Source organism: Babylonia areolata, chromosome 6 (assembly GCF_041734735.1).
Source record: "Babylonia areolata isolate BAREFJ2019XMU chromosome 6, ASM4173473v1, whole genome shotgun sequence".
NCBI lineage: Eukaryota > Metazoa > Mollusca > Gastropoda > Neogastropoda > Buccinidae > Babylonia > Babylonia areolata.
The window spans coordinates 23,700,233-23,726,995 of record NC_134881.1 but is presented as its reverse complement, the minus strand read 5'-3'; the positions used below and the strand labels follow the sequence as shown (position 1 = coordinate 23,726,995).

The 26,763-nt window shown below is 43.5% G+C and overlaps 1 protein-coding gene and 1 long non-coding RNA gene across 2 annotated transcripts; one reads left to right on the top strand and one right to left on the bottom strand.

The window, feature by feature from the left end:
• Nucleotides 1–4,048: 4,048 nt before the first annotated feature.
• Nucleotides 4,049–6,182, top strand: LOC143282849 (uncharacterized). Its single transcript, XR_013055317.1, has 2 exons — nt 4,049–4,232; nt 4,646–6,182. It is a non-coding gene; the product is annotated as an uncharacterized LOC143282849 (long non-coding RNA).
• A 151-nt stretch (nt 6,183–6,333) lies between these two features.
• Nucleotides 6,334–19,964, bottom strand: LOC143282848 (uncharacterized). The gene is made up of 4 exons (XM_076588685.1): nt 19,691–19,964; nt 15,443–16,024; nt 14,436–14,492; nt 6,334–13,411 (listed from the first exon to the last, which is right to left on the bottom strand). Exons 2-4 carry the CDS (start codon nt 15,624–15,626, stop codon nt 9,873–9,875), a joined length of 3,780 nt encoding a protein of 1,259 aa, XP_076444800.1. The 5' UTR covers nt 15,627–16,024; nt 19,691–19,964; the 3' UTR covers nt 6,334–9,872.
• Nucleotides 19,965–26,763: the final 6,799 nt, after the last annotated feature.

The window sequence follows — 26,763 nt, the reverse complement described above, 5'->3', positions numbered from 1 at the left end:
GATGGTACTCCGGATGTGTCTGTGTATGCGGGGGGGGGGGGGGGGGGGGGGGGGGGGGGGGGGGGCGGACTCTCGGTGGTGAAAGTAAATGCTACTGAAACGATGCAGATGATGAGGCAGAAGAAAGAAAGAAAGAAAAAAAAAAAACAGTGTAAGAGAGGCAGCAGCGTTGAGTGCGTGACGCGAGGACGGAGAAATGTTCCACAGAAATCGTTCACTGACGGAACAGACTCACGCATCAACACTCCTAGTGTCGAACTTTTTTTTTCTTCTTCTTCTTCTTCTTCGTCGTCGTCGTCGTAGTCGTCGTTCTTGGGCTGCAACTCCCACGTTCACTCGTATGTACACGAGTGGGTTTTCACGTGTAGGACCGTTTTTACCCCGCCATGTAGGCAGCCATACTCCGTTTTCGGGGGTCCTGGTGACGGACACAAAGCCAACAGGGGATAATGGCAGAGAAGAAAAGCTTAGAAACGAGAGAGAGAGTGTGTGTGTGTGTGTGTGCGGGGGGGGGGGGGGGGTAGGGGGGGGGAGATTGGGAAGATGGAAGTGGGGGTTAGAGAGGAGGGAAAGTAATAGAGAAGAAAAGAGATGGTGGTGAAGGAGCTAGGAGGTCAGAAAGAAGAAGGAGAAGAAGAAAGGGTGAGAGAGACATGATGACATGATGGTTTATTGTCAAAAGCATTTGCAGCCCTTTGAAAAGAGGGGATTACAAAAACTAAATGAACAAATACAACGAAACACACACAGCAACAACTGTGTGCAAGAAAAGAGTAGGGAAAAAGAACAACAACAACAACAAAAACAACGTAAGGACTGTCCTTGGTCATAATTCATTTGCTTATATAATAATTAGTGGGTCCGTTTATTCATTAGCATTAAGGAGTCGACTGTATATCATCACGTACATTTTACTTGATTCTTTATACTGTCTGCCCATTTTCTAGTGCTTTCTGCCTACAGTTAAGTGCTACAGTAGGAAATTTTGACATAGCTGTTATCATTACTTCGTTCTCGATTTTTAGCACGTGTTGCATGCGGGTCAAGTTATTTAACGGGACTCAATTCTGTGGTGAATGGACATCTGTTTCGGATGTTTCGGAATTAAAGGTGATTTTCATCTTCTTTCTCGAAGCCGCACATTGGGCAATTGCTGTTTGCTGTAGGAGAGGGTGAGAGAGAGAGAGAGAGAGAGAGAGAGACAGACAGACAGACAGACAGACAGACAGACAGACAAGAGAGAGACAGACAGACAGACAGACAGACAGAGAGAGGAAGAAAGACAGAAACACACTTATACAGTAGAGTGTTGGCCTAAAGGTAACGCGTCCGCCTCGGAAGCGAGAGAACCTGAGCGCACTGGTTCGAATCACACCGGTGGTCGCCAGTATTTTCTCCCTCTCCATTAGACCGTGACTGGTGGTCTGGACTCGAGTCATTCGAATGAGACTATAAACCGAAGTCCCGTTTCCAGTATGCCTTCACCGCTCGTAAAAGAACCCACGGCGACAAAAGGATTGTCCCTGGCTAAATTCTGAAGAAAAATCCACTTCGATAGGAAAAACAAATAAAATTGCAGGCAGGAAAAAATAAAAAAAAATTAAAAAAAATGGGTGGCGCTGTCAGTGTAGTCGCGCTCTCCCTGGGGAGAGTAACCCGAATTTCACGCAGAGAAATCTGTTGTGACAAAAAAAAAGAGAAATACAAATAATAAACGGGCAGGGAGCTAAAGTGACAGAGAAAGCTAGACAGGCAACGATACACATGCACGCGCGAACACACACACACACACACACACACACACACACACACACACAAAACCACACACACACACTCACAACCACACACACAGACACACAGACACACACACACACACATACACACTGCCACCACTACCACCACCAACACCACCACATACATACACACACACCACCACCATCAACGTACAAACACACACAAATAAACATCCACATTCATATCTTCACCTTTCCACTCCGCCGCATTCATATCCAGCCCCACACACACATACCCCCCCCCCCCCCACCCCACCCCACCACCACCCCACCCCACCCCCACACACACGCACACACACACAGGCATGCAAAAGCCCCGTGAAAGAAACGTGTCCGAGCAACTTTACTAAGGCTGAAGGAAAGACACGAACACTGGGGGAAATCAATAGAGATTGTGGACACGGCGATAATCGTCAGCACACATGGTGAGAGAGAGAGAGAGAGAGAGAGAGAGAGAGAGAGAGACAGAGACAGAGACAGAGAGACAGAGAGACAGAGAGAGACACAGAGAGAGACACAGAGAGAGAGTGAGAGGCATACGGATATGAATACGGATACTTCAGTGAAGAATCTAAGCGGACGGTGTGTGTGTGTGTGTGTGTGTGTGTGTGTGTGTGTGTGTGTGTGACGGACAGGCACAGAGAGAGAGAGAGAGAGATACGGATACGGATAATTTATTCACTAGCCATAGCCCCTATGAAGGGTTACACAAATACCTGTTGCGTCGTATTTATTAGAGAGAGAGAGACAGATAGAGAGACAGAGAGACATAGAGAGACACAGAGAGAAGGGGATACGGATACTGATAATTTATTCATGTATAGGCCATTGCCCATCATGAAGGGGTACATACGTATGATCATGTAAGAAAAACAACAAGAAATAAGCGGTCATATCATCAAGAACAAACTTCAGTATTCTTAGACATCAGAGTTAGAGAGACAGACAGACAGACAGACAGACAGACAGAGAAGCATTTTAATGACAGAAGTGGAATAAGCATGCATATGCTTGTTTACATCCAGTTCCCAGAGGCAAGAAAGAGGAGAGAGAGCGAGAGAAAGAGAGAGAGACAGAGACAGGCAGACAAACAGACAGACAGACACAGGCAGAGACACAGAGAGACAGATACAGAAGGAGAGGAAGAGGGGGAAAGAAAGAGTGAGAGAAAGAAAGAGAGAAGAAATGGAAGAAAGGGCGAGAAAAACAGAAAGAGAGAAATAGAGAGAGAAAGACAGACAGACAGATAAACAGATAGACAGATACAGAGAGAGAAAAAGAAAGAGAGAGTGAAATAGAGTAAAAGAGAGAGAGGGAGTAAGAGGGACTAAAAGGCGAGAAAGAGCGAGAAAGAGAGAGAGAGAGAGAGGGAGAGGGAGAGAGAGAGAGAGAGAAAATGCAGAGAAAAAGAGAGTTTCAGTTTCAGTTTCAGTTGCTCAAGGAGGCGTCACTGCGTTCGGACAAACCATATACGCTACACCACATCTGCCAAGCAGATGCCTGACCAGCAGCGTAACCCAACGCGCTTAGTCAGGCCTTGAGAAAAAAAAAAACGGGGAATAAATAATAGATAAGCTTACATAAATAAATAAATAAATGAATAATAATTATAATATAGAAAAAGGTAGTAGTAATAATAATAGTAATACTAAAAAAAAAATTAAAAAAAAGAGAGAGAGAGAGAGAGAGAGAAAGAGAGGGAGGGGTCTGGGGGCGGGGTGGGGGGGGGCGGCTAGAGAGTATCAGATCTATACACGTCAACATGCACTTTCTCGCTGGATCAGCTACTGTCTTAGACAGGAGAGAGACAGAGAGAGAGAGAGACAGAGACAGAGTCTGAGACAGACGACACAAACAGATAGAAAGACACACAGACGCACTTTACGGCTACAGACAGACAGGCATAGACACAGACAGACACAGACACGCGGAACAAAAGAAAAACAAAAAATCACACAGACACACAGACACACACACACACATGGAGAGACAGACGCAGACACGAACACAACAAAAAGAAAAACAACCAGAAATAGCATCGCTATACAGACAGCCAGTATCTTCTCTTCTCCTAGCGGCCCCGAGGGGGGGGGGGAACAGAAAGAGCCAGCATGACAGCAGAGGATGACAAGACAGATGCACCTCAGGAAAACCATTTGCCCACACAGACACACACACACAGACACACACAGACACACACACACAGACACACACACACACATTTAAAGTCCGAACAAATGTAGAACAGAAAAAAGCAATATTATTTATTCAAGGCAACATAACCTGCAAACAGGAAGAAACAACAACAACAACAACAACAACAACAAATAACTCTAAAGCGGATTCTCTATGGTAAACCAAAAAAAAAAAAGCAAATATTAAACATCCAGCTGCTTCCCCAGAAATAACTGTAAGAAGGGGATAGCGGGGGTTGGGTAGGTTAAGGGAGGAAGGTGGCAGAATGGTTAAGACGCTCAGCTGCCAATACAGAGAGTCCGTGAGGGTGTGGGTTCGAATCCCGCTCTCGCCCTTTCTCCTAAGTTTGACTGGAAAATCAAACTGAGCGTCTAGTCTTTCGGATGAGACGATAAACCGAGGTCCCGTGTGCAGCACGCACTTGGCGCACTGAAAAAGAACCCATGGCAACGAGAGTGTTGTCCTCTGGCGAAATTACGTAAAATGAAATCCACTTTCATAGGTACACAAATATGTAAGCATGCACTCAAGGCCTGACTAAGCGCGTTGGGTTATGCTGCTGGTCAGGCATCTGCTCAACAGATGTGGTGTAGCGTGTATGGATTTGTCCGAACGCAGTGACGCCTCCTTGAGAAAGTGAAACTGAAACTGGGTAGGTTCGCACTCTCTTCACACCAAAACAGGACCACATGGAGTGGCTTTTATGAGGTGTTTTACTACAGAACAGCACACCTGGAACACATACGCAACCGAAAGTCCAGGTCAAAAACAATAATGCTGGACATCACTAGTCTCAAGGCAGATCCACCCTACAGTTTCAGTTTCAGTTTCAGTAGCTCAAGGAGGCGTCACTGCGTTCGGACAAATCCATATACGCTACACCACATCTGCCAAGCAAGATGCCTGACCAGCAGCGTAACCCAACGCGCTTAGTCAGGCCTTAAGAGAAAAAAAAAGGATAAATACATTAAAAAAAAAAAAAGACCTACTACTACTAATAATAATATGTATAAGGCGCAAAAACTTGATGAAGTCAACTATAATCGTACAAAATAAAATAAAATAAAATAAATAAATAAATAAATATATAAATAAATGAATAACTAAATAACTAACTAAATAACAATAGTATAATTTATTTTTTTTAATAATAATAAAATAAATAAATGAATAACTAATAATAATAATAATAATAATAATAATAAGATAAATAAATAAATAAAAAAGACAACAATGATGATAAATAAGCAAATAAATGTAAAAAAAATGCGGACACACCATACAAACATCAATATGCCATCAGCCTAAGCATTTCTTCACTTATCTTGGCACCATCAATCACATGTTCAGCAATACAATTTTCTCAAGGAGATCTATGTAAAAAATAAAAATAAAAATAAAAGTTCCAGATTGCTTATCCCACACCAACAATTGGTAACATAAAATACCATGCAAGCATGCGACTGACAACTTTCAGTGCTTAACAACTCCTATCATCATGAAGCAGCTTCACTGTCACAATTACATGGAAATCATAATTAACAAGTTCAGTCTGTCGCTGGTGAAGAGCAAACCATGTGCTTCAACATATTTGTATTTGTATTTCTTTTTATCACAACAGATTTTTCTGTGTGAAATTAAGGCTGCTCTCCCCCAGGGAGAGCGCGTCGCTATAATACAGCGCCACCCATTTTTTTTGTATTTTTTCCTGCCTGCAGTTTTATTTGTTTTTTCCTGTCGAAGTGGATTTTTTCTACAGAATTTTGCCAAGAACAACCCTTTTGTTGCCGTGGGTTCTTTTACGTACGCTAAGTGCATGCTGCACACGGGACCTCGGTTTATCGTCTCATCCGAATGACTAGCGTCCAGACCACCACTCAAGGTCTAGTGGAGGGGGAGAAAATATCGGCGGCTGAGCCGTGATTCGAACCATCGCGCTCAGATTCTCTCGCTTCCTACGCGGACGCATTACCTCTAGGCCATCACTGCACATAGGACTGACTCTCCATGCTCCCAGGGTTTTCTAACCATTAACCACATTTCCATGTGTCTTCCCACTTTGTCTGAACAAGGTAACCAGTGGCACATAACACATCTCACACACATGTTATCACAACTACCAACAAATGAAACATGTGTTCCATAGCATTTGCTGTTACCCCAGTACGCTCTCTCTCTCTCTCACACACACACACACACACACACACACACACACACACACACACACACTAAAAAAAAAGTCCTCAACACACACTGACACAGTGTAAACCTATAAATGTGTTCACTTCACATTTAACCATCACCACCTTATTTTCAAAACAAGTAGGCAAAACGAGTAGCAAAACCAAAACGCTCTACACACCTGCTGCTACATGCATGATTATTATCTCTTTGGCTTCTCAAAGCTCAATGCTTACATTGTTCCAACAAACCACTGCCATACCACTGAGCAACATCTGTATGAGATATTATCATTGATATGACCAACACACAACACCATTTATATTAAGCCAGACATATCCACAGTCATACACCATAACAAAAAATGTAAAATACTATTGGGGAAGGGGGGTGTACTCAAAGAACGACACCGACGAATCCCATATAATTATATATGATAGTCAGTCGTGTCCGACTATGACCATCAGAACAGCAGAGGAGGCAACTGCTGTTCCGACTATTTGGGTTAGAGTTTGATTATAGTGGAGAGTGTCTTGCCCAAGTTACATCCCCACTCTCTCGGCCAAGAGGGTTTTAGGACAGTCGGCGTTGGGATGATTCCCAAAGGCCAACTAGCCCCCAAGGCTGCAGCACTAAGAGCCAGTGCAATTTTGCCTCCTAGTTTGAGAGTCATAGTCCTTCACAAAAGACTAAGGTGTAAATGATTTCCCATTGACTGGAGAAACCATTGATAATACAGCTCTCACTTTGCTGTTGGCCCAAATGTAAACTTATGTCAATCTGTGATATAAGCCGTAACACACACACACACACACACACACACACACACACACACACCGGCTGCATTCTGACACAAACCATGGTTTTTGAATTTAACACATGTTTGTCACATTTAGACCTGCATTACGAGTACTGCAGCTGGTTGTTACAAGGTATAATCAGGAAAACCATGCCCCCTCATGGAACTGAACCACTGTACATGACCAAACACAGAAAAGGATACATAAACAAAATCAGCTGAGTACAACCATCCATTCAGTCAACACAGGTGTTGATTTAATTGTCCACAAGACCCACTCTCTCAGAGTCTTTCTGCAATACACACTACTAACACATGCCATGCCCTTCTAACATTCTGAATGACCACCTCAACAAGTCCCAAGAATTGCTATCACCACCATTGTTAAATGAACTTATCACTGTCAGCATTCCAGTTAAATCTACTCCAAACAAATGCCAGAATAGTACCAAAACAAAGTCTAACTTTGCAGTGTTAGTCATCAACTTACGATTTGCTCAAATACCTTCTGTAACACAACACCATGGTCCCACCACAGCAAGGGCTAGTCACGCAGCCATATCTAAAGAGGAATCTCTTCAGAGGGATGTTGGGGAATGGGAGAACTTGGTGTGTACTTCGCTTTTAAACCCTTCCTCCCAACAATATAGATGTACAACACTCCCCAACTGGTTAAACCAAAGTAACCAATCTTGGCTGGTCTTGGAGTTGAGAAACTGATTAACATATGCGCTATTCGTATGTTGGTTTCCTCTTTCAACACTGTTTGATGTGATTCGCCAACAAAACCTGCTTGTGTATACACGCTGTGACGTCAAGTTTAGCATTTAACGTCACAAGGAGAGGGGGGGAAGGTGGGGGGGGGGGGGGGTTGAGGAAGCTACGACATCAGAGCATCATGCCGGCCTGGTCCAGGATAGATTTTGCATAAATTCTCCCTAGCTTACATTCCGAAGTCCCGCCATCTACCTCAGCTGTGTTTGTGAACGGGAGATGGGGGATGACTTAAAAGAGAAGTCCGCCTTACTGGAATGTTCGGACATGCCGACATCAGCATGTTTCGGACATTCCTAGACCTACTTCAGCACAGGGACTGGGGCAACACATAACCGCACGTGTTCCACAGCTGGTCTGAGTGACAGCCGACACACGGAACAAAAGACAGCCGAACAGGGAGTGAATGAGGGAAGGAGGGAGGGTGGCGCGGTGTCGGCGCGACCTCAAAGACTGGACTTCGGGCCTGGGCGGTGTGGTGAGGGAGATAAGAAAGGGGGTGGGGGGTGGGGGCGAGGTGAAGGGATGGGGAGGGAAGGGGGACAGGGCTAAAGTGGTGTGACTGACATACAGCTTGCACACTGTAACATAATTATAACATTATTGCACACCACTGCATTTAAATACAACACTCCACACCGTCGCTCTATGTTAAAGGGAGCAGAAAGCCACAAAAAAGCACTGTCGTGGATGACAGACAACGAATTCACCACAAACGAAAAGAACTTCGGATATAAATCAGTTTATAAGAAAATAACAACACACACATTTCGTGAAAACACTATCATCTTAAAACTTCTTATCAGACATGTCTTCTAGTACTCAGGACTATATTGAGATGTGGGATGGATGCTAGTCATTCGGATGAAACGATAAACCATGTGGCATGAGCATCTCGTTGAGTAAATGGGTTCCGTCTTCATGACGACGAGGGATGGACAACAAAAATATGAACACAGAATTGTTTTTCAACTGGTTTGTTCTTGAACAGTGTAAAGAAAGGGGATGTAAAGGATAGGGTAGGGCAGGGGAAAGGGAAGCACAAGGTAGGGCAAGGGGAATTGTTGAAGGTTGAACAGGTGAACTGGGACACTGCACATGCTGAACAGAGTCTGATCATTATTTACATATCTACCACTGTAACACTTCAAACAGTTGGGACAGTGCTCACAATTATGCTAGTACACTAATCCAGATGGCTGGCAATTCAAGCCGTTGCTAACGTACTCACATCTCTGCTGGTATAACAACCTCACGACCGTAACAGGTTAAACTGGCAGTTCAGCAGTTGGAGACAGTCAAACAGAACTTGAAACAGAAGCACAATAAAAGATATCAACATGAATGGACTTCGTAAAAATGAAGTCCTTAACTGAATGAAGGAAACAACTGAAAATCAATGCAAAATGTCCAAAACATCAACTTTCCTAGTAAATGTAGATAACACACTTTCCTGTAAGTAATTAGGCTTCGTTAACTCACAGTCAAAAACGATATGCTGTACTGTAACATCACTTGCCGATGAAACAATTTTGTTTTGAATGATGGAAACAGTTCTGCATCATCCGAATGTCAAAACAAATGAAGACTGATTTAGAACCAACTTCACCTCAATCAAAGGGATAATGAATTGTTTTTGAAAAACATAAATAAATAACACACACAATTGCTTCCTTCGGATCTGAACAAAAGTCTCAGGGAAAAAAATCACTGAAAAGAATGTTGTTGATCATGGGATGAGCAGTGTTCGTCTCCGACAGCACGTAAATCCCACCCATCAGTAAGATGTGTAATGGTGAGAGGTGTGTCACTGGACACACACTATGCAGTCTCTTCTTCCTCTTCTTCTTCTTGTCGTTCATCAGATGGACACCCCAGTCACCGCAATGAAGGCAACTGTACACTGCAGGTCATCCACACAGCCATACAGCTTCCAGATCACTATAGTTGGATCGGTACCTCATGGAGGAGGCAGGTCTGTAGCAGTTATTACCGTGCAGCTTCGATCTTCACCTTTTCTGGATGACGCGAATGGGTGAGAGAGCAGCAGTCCAAACGCAGCCTGCGAGGAATTAACAGTCTCCTTTTATCCCACAACAAAGTCTACAGATAAATGATGCGGTTTCGTTTTATTCATCAGACAGGGAGCTTTTGGTCCCGTGGTTTTTCAGCATTTTGACAATGTCTGACTTGCCAAACAGAGAACCGAGCATCAGTGGTGTTTTACCCCACTTGTCCTGTGTATTGACGTCAACACCATGCCGTAGCAGCAGTTCAACAATGTCAGTGCGACCGTGCGAAACAGTACTGTGAAGTGGTGTCTCACCAGCGTCATTCTGCGCGTTGATGTCAGCACCATGCCGTATCAGCATTTCAGTCATGTCAATGCGACCAAGCGAAACAGTAAGATGAAGTGGTGATACGCCATTGCCATTCTGTGCGTTGATGTCAGCGCGATGACGTATCAACATTTCAGCCATCTGTATGTGGCCGTGACTGACAGCGGTCAGGAGTGCTGTTCTGTTCAATTTATCTCGTGCGTCGACGTAAGCGCCTTGACGTATCAGCAGTTGACCTGTGTCTGTGTAGCCGATGTGGGCAGCGTGATGGAGGGGTGTGGAACCGAAGATACTTTGTATGTTGACGTGGGCACCGTGACGTAGCAGCAATTCAGTAATGTCATCACGACCATCACAAACAGTATGATGAAGGGGTGACTCACCATTGTCATCCTGCACGTTGACGTCAGCATTGTGACGTATCAACAATTTGGCTGTGTCCATGAGACCGTTTCTGATTGTCCACAGAAATGGTGAGCATCCCTTTTTGTCCCGTCTGTTGACGTCAGCACCGTGACTTATCAACATTTCAGCTGTGTCTCTGTTACCGTTTCTGATTGTCCACAGAAATGGTGAGCATCCCTCTTTGTCCTGTCTGTTGACGTCAGCACCGTGACTTATCAACATTTCAGCTGTGTCTCTGTTACCGTTTCTGATTGTCCACAGAAATGGTGAGCATCCCTCTTTGTCCCGTCTGTTGACGTCAGCACCGTGACGTATCAACAATTCAGCTGTGTCTGTGTGACCATTTATGATTGCCAACAGAAGTGGTGAGCGTCCATTTTCGTCCTGCATGTTGACGTCAGCACCGTGGTGCATCAGCCGTCCTGCTGTGTCTGAATGACCTCCACAGGCAGCGCACAGAAGTGCCGTGTATCCCTCTCCATCCTTCAAATTGACACCAGCGCCTAGTTGCAGCAGGCGTTCAGCTGTTTCCGAATTGTCTTTCTTGACAGCACACTGAAGTGGTGTCTCACCGAGTTCATTCCGTGCGTTGATAGCAGCACCAGCCTGAACAAGGTGAAGGACAGCACCAGCTGAAGCAATGTGTGAGGGACACAGACAAACAAAGTGCAGGGCCGTGTTTCCGTTCTTTGTTGTGGCAGTGACATCAGCTTTGTGCTGAATGAGTAGCTCCACAGTGCTCACCAGGCCATTCTTACACGCATAGTGCAGTGGAGTGCACCAGTCATCAGTGTCCACAAATCCACCTCTACACGGCACCGTGTCCTTGGTGTTAACATCTGCCCCAAGCTGAATGTACAAGTCAGCAATGTCTCCACGTCCTTCACAACACGCCACAAGCAAACCTGTCCTTCCAGCACTGTCCCTATCATTCACACTAATTTCCTGAAGCAGAAAAACCTGCATATCTATCATATCCAGATCGGGAATACACCTGAAGTGTCGGTCAACACTGACGGCGTATCTATTCTTGGATGTCACGGAACGTGCTCTTTGTTTCAACTGGTAAATTGACAAGCCCTGTCTGTTTTGCTGGGTAATCATTGCGCCAGCTTTCAGAGACAACCTTACAGCAGCTAGCTCTCCACTGCTGACTGCAATGGAAAGGAGGGAGCTGCCATCTTGATCTGTTTCATTCACATCCCGATCTGCCAGCAGTCGAAACACCAGGTACCAGTGCCTCTTGTCTTTGACCTGGAGCTGCAGTTTGCCGTTGGTCATCGAGACTGTGACTATCTCAGGTGGGATGGGCAGTGAAGGGTCACCAAGGTACAACAATCTCGCATGATGAGATCCTTTTTCAGCATTAGTGATGGTTTCAACTTGTTTCTCTATCTCTTTCCTCAAGCACTTTTCTTGTTCAAGTAATGGGAATTCAACAAAGCATTCCGCGTGTTTGAAGTGCTGGGCGGTGAGCTTTTCTCGGAGGAAGGACCGAAGCGTGCACTCTGAATTCTGCGTCAAACAGTCAAAGAGTGGACAAGCTGTCAGCACCTGAACTGACAGCTTTCTATCTGTCTGCATCTTTGCCAGGCACCAACGTGCCAGCTTGTAGGAGGGGTGAAGAATGGACCAGTAGACCAGCGGTAGTTTATGTACAGGATCCTCAGCGTTCAAAAATTGTTTCATTTTTTTGCTGTTCCCTGCAAAATAATCATCATCCATGCATTGCAAAAACACAGGACACTGAAGACAGGGATGCTGAAAGATGCACTGATGGTTCCCTTGGATGACTTCTGTGTATACTCTGTCCATTAGCGAGTGTCGATCTTCCTTACACTGCTTTGGGTCACCGGAGCAGGTTGCAACAGACCCAACACAGACACACTTGTCGAGGGGAAGGGAAGACACAGTCTGGATCATCGCCGAGATATGTACGTACCTCACGAAGAAAGAGGTGTCACAAACTTTCAGCAATATGGGCAGTCGGAAGAAACGACCCAGAGCCAGCCCCGCAGCCTCGTACAGTACACGACTGGAAAATGTACCTTCCGATAATATGGACCCCTGCAGCACGTTGGCGTATTCTGCCAATTTGTCGTCAGAAAAAGGCCCGATTCCAAATTCCTGCAGATGAGGTGCAGCTTCTGACGTGTGACTCAGGAAGTGAGACACTCCCCTCATAGTCAGCGCCAACACTGCAGCAAAGACACTTCCATGAGAGGTGTGCAGGACCATGGCTTTCAACAGCCGGGCGTGGGCATTAGCTGGGGTCCAGAATATGGCAGTGGGATCCTCAGCTGATTGCCAGTGCTTCACCATGTAACGACAGCACCACGGGAAAACGGGCCCGCTCACATCACTCTCTAAAACGTGTTTCACAATCTGTTGCTGTTTGTCAGGTTCAATATGGAGTTCATTCAAATGATAAAGCAATAACTTCTCTCTGACACTTTCCGGTAGAGTGTCTGTGAAACGCACTACGCTTTCCCCGTCCAGCAAAGGACTGTCCAAACTGTTTTCCAGCTGTTGGAGTTGACGAAGCACGTGTGGGTAGACCGTGATCACCAGCCTGCACGTTCCCTCCGCCATCAGTGCCAGTGTGGTGTCCAACATGTTCTCCCACAGGTCATGCTGCTGATGGTCAATACGGATCTTGCCAAACGTCCCGTCCAGCAGCACAGCACAACGCCTGTTTTCACCGACGTGAGAGTCCCACTCACCGATCTGTGGCAGACTGTAAGGCTTGAACCCCTCCTCTCTGTAGCGCCGTAACAGAGCACGTGCCAGTGTAGTCTTTCCGCACCCAGGAGGTCCACAGAGTACCACCCACCCTTTTTCTTCCACTATTTCTTCTGCCTCCTCTAGTTTGGGAGTGCGAACGTACAGGCTCCTTTCAATGTCCATTGACAGCTCCGTGTTTCCTGCAGGCACAAAGCCAGTCACCTGTTTGATCTACGAACACGGGAGATAACAAAATCATACTGTATCAGACACGTTAAATCGGAGTATGTTTCTAAACAGTAAGTTGAAAGATATATATTATACTCAGATGACCAGCCAATCACTGTCTCAAACTTCAGCTGATGTGTACACACTCTATCTTTAGTCAATCATTCAATCAGCTGCCTGTTTGCAGATGCGTGTTTTCGTTTTGCTTACTGTTTCATGACTTTTTTACTTGTTTTAATAATTCAAATCGTCCAAGATCATTTACGTATGTGGAGGTTTATGCGCAAGTAAATAAGTACAGAGGGCCATGGCTTAATCGGTAAGGCGTTGGGTTTCTGGTCCGGTATTCACCGGTTTCGGCATGGTGTGTCCTCGGGAGAGGAACTCTACTGCAGTTTTCCTCACATTATCCAAGTGAGAATCAGTACCTGACATAAGTTGGGGAAGGTTGAAGGAGAGGATTCAAATGCTGAGCCCAAGATATGGATTCATTGCCCCGATGGCCACTAAAAGCTATGGGACCTGTTTATCCTAATTCATGTTTTCATAGCCTGAATTTTTTTTCTTAGTTTCGAATTGTTCAATGTGAAGGTGACCATATAATATTTGATCACACTTTGACCTGACGAAAGTGAAATGACTGTCATGCAACAATCATCATCCCATTCTCTGTGTCTTCATTATGGACTGGGTCGCTGGTTCGCTCCCTGTTTGGTTCTGAGTTGCAATGCATTGTGATACATCATAATGTACTGCAGTGTACAGCTGTGCTGTGCCGAATTGTAGAACATTGTGCCAAAGATGTTGCGCATTCATAAAGTCTACTAAATTGCAAGCCCTTAATTTGTTAGGTTTTACATACATACCCACTCGCATGTGCACAAACCCACTTTTGTACATTTATAAACATAAAACGCATACGCGTACCTACCACAGGACTAACCTGTCTTCTTCAAATGCAAACCCCTCCCATTTCTTTTTTCAGTGCATACGAACCTTGCAAATAGTCTGGCTCCATGTCCTCGGAGGTGGAGTTGAACTGATTTTGTATCTCTGGAACACACACACACACACACACACACACACACACACACACACAAACACACAGAGGGTTCATGTCGAACCAAGAGCTTTCCTCCATATATATATTAAAGGGTTTGATCCACTCCCATCAGCACAACGTTTTAAAAAAAATCAAATTAATAACACCGACCCGAACTGATTTAAACCACCTGTAGAAAACATACTAACACTGTAGTAATGAAAGTATTTTGTGACAAGAGCTTACACAAGTCTGTATTATGAGACAACATCTTAAGTCTGTGTTATGCGACAAGAGCTTATTCAAGCCTGTAATATGTGACAAGAGTTTACTAAAGTATGCATCATGTAACAAGAGCTTATTCAAGTTTTTATCATATGACAGGAGCTTATTCATGTTTGTATTGTATGCTGGTAGCTTATTTAAGTTTGCATTATGTAACAAAAGCTTACTCAAATCTGTATTACGTGACAAGACAAGAGATTACTCAAGCCTGTACCGTATGGCAAGATTACTAGAGTCTGTGTCATACGACAAGAGATTTATCAAAGTCTGTATCATATGACAAGAGATTTATCAAAGTCTGGATCATGCGAGAAGAGATTTATCAAAGTCTGTACCATAAGAATATCAAAGTCTGTATCATACGAAAAGAAATTTATCAAAGTCTGTATCATGCGAAAAGAAATTTATCAAAGTCTGGATTATACGACAAGAGATTTATCAAAGTCTGTATCATAAGAATATCAAAATCTGTATCATACAAAAAGAAATTTATCAAAGTCTGTATCATGCGAAAAGAACGTATCCAAGTCTGAGTATTACATGACAAGAGTTTACTCAGTTATTTATCACGTGACGTGAACTTATCAAAATATGTATAATATGACCACAGCTAACTCAAGTCTGTGTCATTTTACAAGAGTTGGAGCTTAGTCAGTGATAATTCGTTTGCACACACCTTGACCAGTAGACCCCTGTCTGCTGACGGTCATTGGTGGGACTCGCCCGACGTCACCACGGAGGCTTAGTGCTGCTGCCATGACGTCATCGGGTCTTGACGCGCTGCTCGCTTGTGGCGGTGTAGACCCGGGCCTGCCGGTGTCAGTCACTGGACAAGGGTCAGCGGACTGCACACTCTCCATGGAGGGTGCTGGGGGGTAGGGGAGGGGATGCGTAGTGGGAGTGCGAGGGGGCTGGGGGGGGCGATCGCTTCCTTGCCGCTGTTGTCAATCACAGGAGCTCCTCTGACGCCGCTCGCCCACCACTCCCCCGTTGCCCTGGTGACGTCAGTGCGTCGTGCGTGGTGATGACGTGTCGAGTTCCTGCGACACAGACCAGTGGTCTTCCGACACCCTCCGCCTCCTGACTGAAGTCTCGGTAGGCTTCCTGCTGATGAGGTGACGCTTTTCCTGTCTGGAGTTTGGCGCACTTTCTGCTCAAGCACTGACATGTATCATCACTTCTTGGGTGGCGGCTGGCGCGGGTCTTGCTGCCGCCGTGACGTCATTTTTGCTGACGTTTCACATCGCTTGATTGGCATCTGGCAACAGACAAGTCACTTTTTCTGTTAAAGTCATCTTTAAGATATTCCGATCATTTACCCTCCTTTACGTGTTTGTTGTCTTCTTTCGATCAAAAACATTTCTTTCTTCTAATTTTCAGCTCATACATTTCTTTGAATGAAAGAAAAAGAAACAGCATGCATAACACCGAATATGCCCAAGTTCCGAGTTTTACTAAACCTTCATGGTGGAGTGAAGCATCCGCCTTGGTTCATTTGTCATAATGATTTGAATGGTTCCTTATAATTACGGTCCCTACGCCCCCATTAACATCGAAGATTATTTTCAGTTCATTTTCGTTGAATATAATGTGTTGGTGGCGCTGTGAAATTACAGCTTCATTGCTTGGTTTTTTTTTTGTTTTGTGTGTGTGTGTGTGTGTGTGTGTGTGTGTGTGTGTGTGTGTGTGTGTGTGTGTGTGTGTGTGTGTGTGTGTATGTGTGTGTGTTTTGTTTTGTATTTTGTTTTTGTTGTTGTTGTTGGTTGTTTTTGTTGTTTTTGCTGTTGTTGTTTCTTGGGTGTTGAGGGGGGTATGGAGGGGGGCAGAGGCTTAGGCTGCAGATTAACTTCATTCTTTTCATATGGCATTGCCGAGGTCACCGAATCCTGTGTTATCAGTGCTGAAAACGGCAGATACGGTGGCCAAACGGTTTGAGAGTTGGATTCTAGCCCGAGTTCGATCCGCTGTTTCGACGAAACCTCGCTGGTTTGGCTGGTTTTAAAGAAGGAGATTTTCCTATCTCCCAGGTCAACATACGTGCAGACCTGCTAATGCCTGAACCTCCTTCGTGTGTTTTCCCTTGCAGGGGATGAAATACTCACATTAGCCTCGATCCTGTAATCTATGTTCGAAGACTTTCGGAAACAAGAACATACCCAGCATCCACACCTCGGGAAACGGAGCATGGCTGCCTAGAAGGACGATCAAACATGTAAAAACCCACTCGTGCATAGGAGTACGAGTGAACGTATGAGTTGCCGTTCACGAAAACAGGAGAAAATGAATCGCTGAAAACACTTCATAAACTGTCGATACAGCCAACAATCAATCGCATCGAACCAAAATCCCTCCAATATTAAAGAATAAAGTACAATTACAGCTGCATTACAAATTGACAGAGACAGAGGTTGACATACAGATATCAACGGACACCGGCAGACAGACAGACAGACAGACAGACATAGGCTGGTAGACAGACAGAGAGACAGGCGGACGGACAGAGTACAGAGTCAAAAAACAAACCCAAAAGCCAGACAACCTATCAAAAAAACTGACAAGAGATAGATAAACTGCGCAGTTTAGGCTGGAGATAAAAGATTTAACTCATGACTCGTCGACAGTGATGTGTTTGCCATTGTACCTCGTCGAGTGAGAGAAGTTTGGACTCAGATAACCAACTTTTTTTTTTTTTTTTTTTTTTTTTTTTTTTTGCTAATCACCGTATGATGTGTTATCATCTCGGCTTTGTTAGAATTGTTTGTCACTAACAACAACAACAACAACAACAACAACAACAACAAAAAAAAGATGGGGGGGGGGAAGTTACTGTTCAGAGTACGAGACTCTGGCCACGTAAACGCCTGTGTTGGGTTCCATGATTTTTTTGAAAAATAAATTGAATGAACTGGGAAGCAGTTTGTAAATACAAATCGGTTTGTTTGTGTGTGTGGGTTTGTTTGTTTTTTGTTTTGTTTTGTTTTGGGTTTGTGTTTTTTTTGTTTTGTTTTGTTTTTTGTTGTTGTTTGTTGTTTTTTTTTTGGGGGGGTTGCTTTGTTTTTTTAATAATCGGTGTAACAATCTAGATCTACCACATCGTTTTGGCCACATCGTTTTGGCCTAGCCTTTACTGACTTTTATGTGTACATCGGCCTTGGGCCACAATACAATGAGCTGGGGTGGGCGGGTGGGTGGATGGGGATGGAAATCAATTTACAGAGACAGGGAGAGACAGATTCAGATTCAGATGGTTATTCATTTTAGGCCTAGGCCCCCCATAAAGCGGAATGTGAGCAGACAATAATCATATCATTTTTACACCTAAGGATGAAAACAATGCAACTACATGCAAATATATCAGGTTAATCAGGAACATTAAGAAGTGAGAATTTCCCTATATCTAAATGCTTTGTAAAAAAAAAAAAATTAATTAAAAAAATTAAAGAAAACAGACAAATTTCACACAACATCATGGTCAGTACAAAACAATAGAACCAGTTTGAAGAGACAAGGTTGTCGATAGTATCTGGGTCGCATAAAGGTTTCTCTGATTTCTTTCAGTACTTCACAACAAAGAACAAAATGAACTTCGTCCTCTTTTGAACGTTTACACATAGGACAAATCAAATCAGATTCTTTAATATTTTTGTATCTATACCTATGTACAGTAAGAGCAGAAAAACCCAGTCTAAACCTTGTTGTGATATACTTCATATGTTTATCAAGAGAGAGACAGAAAGATATGCAGAGAGAATTATGGCCTAGAGGTAACGCGTCCGCATAGGAAGCAAGAGAGTCTGAGCGCGCTGGTTCAAATCACTGCACAGTCGCCAGTAATTTCTCCCCTTTGACTAGACCTTGAATGGTGGTCTGGACGCTAGTCATTCGGATGAGACGATAAACCGAGGTCCCGTGTGCAGCATGCACTTAGCGTACGTAAAAGAACCCACGGTAACAAACGGGTTGTCCCTGGCAAAATTCTGTAGAAAAATCCACTTCAATCGGAGAAACGAATAAAAAATTGCAGGCAGGAAAAACTATAATACAATTTTTGTTTTAATTAATAAGAATCACTCAGTATATCCAGAAGGGGCGAATAATGGACAATTATGTGAACAAGTACGCCTGGATTTGAACAGTTGTCAGGAATTAGCTCCTCAACATATAACCTGTTTACAACGATAAATTCAAAATAAAAGACAAACATTTCCGTTACAAGAATTAACAAGCACAGATTATGTGTTTTCAGTCGAACATTTAATAGCAAAATGAAAAATTCATAGGCCATGAAACATTATTAGAAACAAAACAACAAATAGAATTCGGAACCAACTTTCTCACTTTCACCGACCGTGTTCAATCGATAAAGAAATATAATTATGGAAAAAAGAAATATATTTTTTTTAAAAACCCATAACACTGGACTGCCGAACTGGCTGTGAGAGAACCAGTACGTTACAAAAATCAACCATACATACATATATATATATATATAGAGAGAGAGAGAGAGAGAGAGAGAGAGAGAGAGAGTATCAGTATTAGTATCAGTATCAGTAGCTCAAGGAGGCGTCACTGCGTTCGGTCAAACCCATATACGCTACACCACATCTGCCAAGCAGATGCCTGACCAGCAGCATAAAAACCCAACGCTTTTAGTCAGGCCTTAAGAAAAAATTAAAACAAAATAAAATCAAATTAAATAAGAAAAAATAAAAATAAAATAATTAACAACAACAACAGTAATAATAATAATAATAATAATAATAATAATAACGATAATAATAATAATGATAAATAAATAAATAAATAAATAAATAAATAACAAAAAATAATAGATAAATACATAAAAATAGCAAAGAAAGAGAGATTCACAAAAGTACTAAGACTGTTTCATGTATTTCACGGCGTCAAACAAAAAGTGACTCACCTTCCAAGTCACCGAGCGCCGGTACAACAGCTGAAGGGACTGTGTAACAGCCGACATTGATTGTATAGCCAATCGAACGCCAAGGGCAGGAGCTCACGTTACGTGTTCGCTTCATGTGTACGTGTGATGATAGTTTGACGTGCAGTGACTGAGTTTTCGCGGTTTAACTGGTGACCTCTTATGTGAGGGTTTATCAGCTAGCGATGTACTTTTTCACCCTTGGGCACGTATATATGACGCACAATTAATCCCCAGCGTAGCTTTGCAAAACAAGCACAAGCGAGTGCGCCCGCACAAGCTTCACATATTGACAACTTCACGCTCCCAAACAACATTATCCTCAAACGTCTGAATCCGAAATGGCTGAGCGGTGCGTATGCAGTGGTCTTCCTGTTTACAGCAGTTGCTGTTGTGGAAGGACTGCGTCAGTCCACTTTTTAACTTATTTGTTTTGCTATGGCATTGTGTCCGAGACGTTGGAATGTTGAAGAAATGCTTTAGGAAACTGAAATAAAGGTTTGGAGATCATTCATCCTTCACAGGTTTCTTCGACAGCTTGCATAGACGATAAGCGTGGTCTTCAGTGACGAAATATTTATCTCGTGCTTGCAGAAACACCTGAAGGCAAAGCAATGAAAATTATAAAACTTGAACAGTCTAGTTTCATTCCATTACGTTTATTCCGGGAGAGTAAAAACAGTGTTCTTAAATATGCCACTACCGGGCCTGTGTTGTCTGACCGAAGCAGAATTGATGTCGAGTCCGTCTGTGAACAACATGAAACATGTGAAGCTGACAATGTTTTGTACCAACACACACAAGCGCGCGCGTGCGCGCGCACGCACACACGTGAACGTACACACACACGTACACACGCAACAACAAAAAATCGCGTGTGCCAAAGCTCGTATAAATTGCGTGCATGCACACACACACACACACACACACACACACACAGAAGAAAATTGTAGATCTGTAAATCAATGACAAAATCAAAGCACAATTTGATTCAAAAGATAAATTTTGTGTTTGAGGGCTCTGAAAAGTATGTATCTTGAAAGTCATGATAGTGCTTCAGTTGTGTATTTGTAAACTATGTGGCAGAGAAAGAGAGCAATAATTGCCATGTGCATAATTTATATATGTTATTAATGAAGTATCCATATTATCATGAATACAATAAAATGATATAACATGATTGTTAATCAGTCCTGAAATGGCATATAATTGTCAAGTGGACTAAATGAAATTAAAGGTGGTGGTATCTGAAATTATTACTGCTAGTACTAAGGGTGTCTTTGGTTAAAACTGATGATCGTTTTAGGTATTTTAGGAATTTTACAAGTTTTCATTTAATTTCATATTGCTTTGAGTACTGCTAACCTCGCAAGACCACATGAGGGCTTTTATGCCTTCCTTTAAGTTCCTTGCCTTACCAAATAATTCAAAATCTTCACCCGATGTCAATGAATAGATAATATGAAAGAAATATAGTAAATTCTGAATATTTACACCATATTTATCTCACAGATTTTCCCATTGATTATCATTTTCTTCTTCAATTTGCTGATCATCTGCTGATCCACCATTTCACCCCCATATCCTCTTTTTTTCCCCCACTTGTGGTCAGGAATGATAATTATCAGCAACTTTAACAACAACAACAAAAGTGAATGCTTCATACATGACTAGCTGGTAACTTACATTTTTATCAATATTTCAGTGATTTTGGCCTACTTTGGATTGAACAGTTTTCCAATCCCTAAACATTTATATTGATCTGCTCTTTTGCAACTAATCTGTGCAACCTTTTAGGTGCAGGGTGAATAGTACACACTACTACCTGTTTTATTTATTCTCTGTCCACAAAGGCTACAGGAAGGGCAAAATTTTCTCCCTATCTTTCTTTCTTTTTTTCCTCCCCACCCCCCCCACCCCCACTATTCATATGACATTCTGAGTGAGGACAGGCTGAGAATAAGAATAGACCAATGTATGAGCCATTTACAAATTCAAAAAATGTTTTTGTTATTGCTCCTCCATAAGTACAGAGAGCCTGTGATATTGTCATGAACACACATATATGATGATTAAGAAAGTTATTAACTAATCCATACCCAGTGTCAAAGTAAATCATGCTTAAAAAAAATATGTAACAGTGAATGTCAAAAGTCCATTTTTCCCCCTCTGTGTACTATGAATTTGAGGAATGTCCAAGATAAGATTTAGGGAGCTTAATCAATATGTCTGCTCTAATGAATTTTCAAAACTAGGAAGAACCATGTGCTGAACGGTGATGACTACTGCCTACCGCATTTTCATCACTCTCTGTTCATGTCGTCAATGTAAACCGGAACATGACTGCATACGGACTATTTATAGTAACGGCTATGGCAGCGCCCTATAAACCGGAAAACGGCCTATCGTGAAGTTGTGAATACACTCGCATGCACCCCCCCCCCCTCTCCCCCGCATGCCCCCCCCCCCCCCCAATATATATATATATATATTTATATATAATATATATACATGCGCGTGCGCCCACACAAGCGTACACACACACACACACACACACACACACACCCGCCCGTACGCACGCACGCACACACACACACACTCGCGCGCGCGCACATTCACTCACACAGCCACAGACACAGACAGACACACAGACACAAACACACACACACACACTCGCCATCGCGCGCACATTTATTCACACAGCCACAGACAGACACAGATACACACACACACACACACACACACACACACACACACACACACACACAAAGACAGACAGACAGACAGAGAGAGACAGAGACGCAGAGACAGAGAGAGAGACAGACAGACAGAGGGAGAGAGAGGGTAAGAGAGAAAGATATGAACTGAATGGAATAGAACCGAATTGTATGATTTTTACTTCCTCAGTGCAACAGAATAAGCAAAACCGTGCTTTTTTTCATCAAGCCCTCGAAAGGGAGACAATTTGAACCATGGATACATGAATAATTTGGCAATTACAACATTACATAGCTACAGGAGAATGAGACGAAAGACAATTGAAGGGGGCATGGGGGGTTGGGGAGGGGGAGGGTAGATAGATAGATAGATAGATGGACAGGAGGGAGAGAGAGTTTCGAATGTACTCGGGTAGTCGGAATTGAGGTGGTTGATGGATGCGCGTGTGCGTATGGTTGTGTGTGAAGTGTTTGTCAAGGAGTCGGGTAAAAGATGGTGCGATGCCATGTGCGTGCAAGGAAGAAAACAGCAACAGTAAAATCAAAATCACCCGTGCATACACAGTGCTGCAGTGTGTGTGTGTGTGTGTGTGTGTGTGTGTGTGTGTGTGTGTGTGTGTGTGTGTGTGTGTGTGTTTGAGTGTGTGTGTGTGTGTGTGCCTGTGTGTGTGTGTGTGTGTGTGTGTGTCTGTGTGTGCCTGTGTGTGTGTGTGTGTGTGTGTCTGTTTCTGAGTGTGTGAGCTTGTGTGTGTATGTGTGTGTGTGTGTGTGTGTGTGTGTGTACGTGTGCTTGTTTGTGTGTGTGTGTGTGTGCCTACGTGCGCACGCGCGTGTGTGTATGTGTGTGTGTGTGTGTGTATCTGTGTGTCTGTGACTGGCTCACGTACTTCAGCGGAAGTACGTAGGGGTAGTCTTCACTGGAAAAAAAAAAAAAGACGAAGAAATAAAAAGAAGAAAATAGACCAGTCAGTCTGGCTCTTCTACAGCTTACCAATAACAACTTTCGCCGAGAGCACAAATACATTAGTAGACAATCCCCTCCTCGGGCTCAATCAGCTAAGGCATATGGAACACCTTCATTGGCGCTGGCAGCAGATCAGAGCAGGTGCCACCGCCCCCCTCCCCCCTCCCCCGCGCCGCCCCCCACCCCACCCCACCCCACCCCACTCCACCCCCCTCCCCTCCAACTCTCTGTAAAACCTTACAGTAACCAGACAAGACATTACCGATTCCCTGAGGACCGTTGTCGCTGACAGAAATCTAAAAGGCAGCTATGGAGCACCACCCCCGTCTTATTTAGACACGGATATGGCATAAACAGTTTTCAAGTCAACATCATTTGCAAGCGAACGACATTCGACTGGGTGTGTGTGTGTGTGTGTGTGTGTGTGTGTGTGTGTGTGTGTGTGGTGTGTGTGTGTGTGTGTGTGTGTGTGTGTGTGTCTGTGTGTGTGTGTGTGTATGTGTGTGTCCCAAAGCTTGAAGCGTTTGTGAAGTGTATCGGGTTAAAGATGGTGCGATGCCATGTGTGTGCAAGGAAGAAAGCAGCAACAGTAAAATCAAAAACACCCGTGGATGCACAGTGCTGTCTGTGTGCGTGCGTGCATGTGAGCGTCTGTGTGTCTATGTTTGTATCTGTGTCTGTCTGTGTCTCTGTGTCTGTGTCTCTGTGTCTGTAGCTGTTCCCATAGCTTGAAGCTGTTATGGAGAGCTCATCGAAGAGTCAGGTTAAAGATGGCGCAATGTCATGCGTGTGCAGGGAAGAAAAGCATCTGCAGTAAAATCACAAACCCCATTTATACCCGATGAAAAACAAGGAAGTCAAAATGCTCCGCCAGTGTCCCCCTTTTTGAATGGTGTCGGTTCTATCATACAGAATACTTTTATTTTCTCTACAAGAGAAATTCATTTGTGGTGTAAAACACGTACACAATACACGGAAATCAGTCATTCAACATGTATACATAAAAGACATAAAGTGTTTAGATGTCAACTTTGGGCAACCCATGCGTACAATAGATAATCACAGTAGACAACAACAACAACTGAAACCTTTAAAAGGTAACTTAGAGTAAATCATACATAAATCATCACAGCCATAATAGGCTCCTTTCATCATAAAAAATGTATCGCAAACGTGTCTCCAGCAATTTGTCTGATGGCCATCCTATCAGGGATAGACACCCACTCTTTTCATTAACTGACACTTCTTCGCGTCTCTTCAGGATCAGGTCACCTAAAAGCATGGCTTTCTTTTCCACGAAAATAAAATCCGTCCTACCCCTCTCACTTTTAGACATGGGTATAGCAGAAACATTCTTTGTCAACACCCTTTTTAGCCCAGTGGCATGAGATTGATCACAACTCCGCAAAACCCTGAAAACTCTACACTGTATATAGACTGCCGTCAGTAATTGTTAGCTCGCTTACAAAATCATTCCTCTTTCACTCTTCTCTGTTTGTCAATGATCAGAATCCGGTTTCATCTAAAAGCACGGCTTCTTTCTTTCTTTCTTTGGGGTCTTCGCGGCCAGGAAAAGTAATAACCTCCCCTCACCCAAGATGAATGCATCCCATAACAACAACACTCCTGACCCAGACGATTTTCACTACCGTTGTTGCAGACAGCACCCAGTAGTCAAAAGTGACCAATATCAATTTGCTTGGCCCAGAATCACAGTTTCGCCCCCCTCCCACAATCCTTGCCCACTTCCTGTCTCGTTCTGATTGCTTTCATCCCATAGACCGTTGCGCGCCGAACCGGAAGGAAGCAACATCGGACTGAATTGGAGTTGTCCCCCGGTAGGTGTCAAGACACGTGTCCGCTCCTGTGCTGCTGATTGGGTGCTGCTGAGTGAGACTGCTGCTCAGAGAGAGAGAGAGAGAAAGAGGGGGGCGGGGAGGTGGAAGAGAGTTTCAGTTTCAGTTTCAGTTTCAGTAGCTCAAGGAGGGCACTACTGCGTTCGGACAAAACCATATACGCTACACCACATCTGCCAAGCAGATGCCTGACCAGCAGCGTAACCCAACGCGCTTAGTCAGGCCTTGAGAACACACACACACACACACACAAAAAACAAACAAAAAAACAAAAACAAAAAACAAAAAAAACAAAACAAAAAAAAACAAAACCGGGGGAATAAATAATAGATAAGCTTGCATAAATAAATAAATAAATAAATAAATAATAATTATAATATAGAAAAAGGTAGTAGTAATAATATTAGTAATACTAATAAAATGATAATAATAAAACATAAATAAATAAATAAATAAGACAACAATGGTGATAATAAGCAAATAAATGTAAAATATGAAGACACACATTCACACATACACCCACACATGCATAACAGAAATGCACCAGACATGCAGTTTCACATATATGAAAGCACAGTCAAATACATATAAACGTACATGAGCTCCAACACACACACACACACACGCATTACCGTGCACCTCCTCTACCCCCCTCCTCCACACACTCATTTCTAGTCTAAGTATCGCAGCTTCCACGCACACACACACACACACACACACACACACACAAACACACACTCACAGAGATGAACACTTACTTGTACAAGCACATATGAAAGCACAGTCAAATACATATAAACGTACATGAGCTCCAACACACACATACACACACACACACACACACACACACACATTACCTTGCACCTCCTCTACCCCCTCCTCCACACACTCATTTCTAGTCTACGTATCGCAGCTTCCACGGCACACACACACACACACAAACACACACTTCACAGAGATGAACACTTACTTGTACAAGCACACACACATACGCCCATATCTCCCACCCCCAACCCCACACACGTACATACAAAGATATATATATATTATATATATATATATATATAATATATATATATATATATATATATATATATACGTTCCAAATCCTGTTGCTCCCACAGTGTAGGCATGCATAAACTCACATACCTCATCCTCTACCCCACCTCCCCCCGCACTCCCACCTCCCCTCACACACACACACACACACACACACACACACACACGTACACATATCTCTCCTGACACTTTGTGTACAATTTCACTCTCGCGCATTCACAAACGCACTCAAAAGCACAGACCCCACACATACACACAAACACACACAGCCGCCACTGACTGGCCGCAAAAGGGATGGGAAAAGATCTCTGATGCCAAGAACGTGGCGTCTAGTGTGTTGCTCGGTCTATTGTATTTGGAAAGGCCCACAGAGACTCTGGTTCCGTTTTGAAGAAATTTGCGCAATGTTGGTTTGGAAATGATGCCGATATTTGTTTGATTTGCAAAGCATCGTGTTCT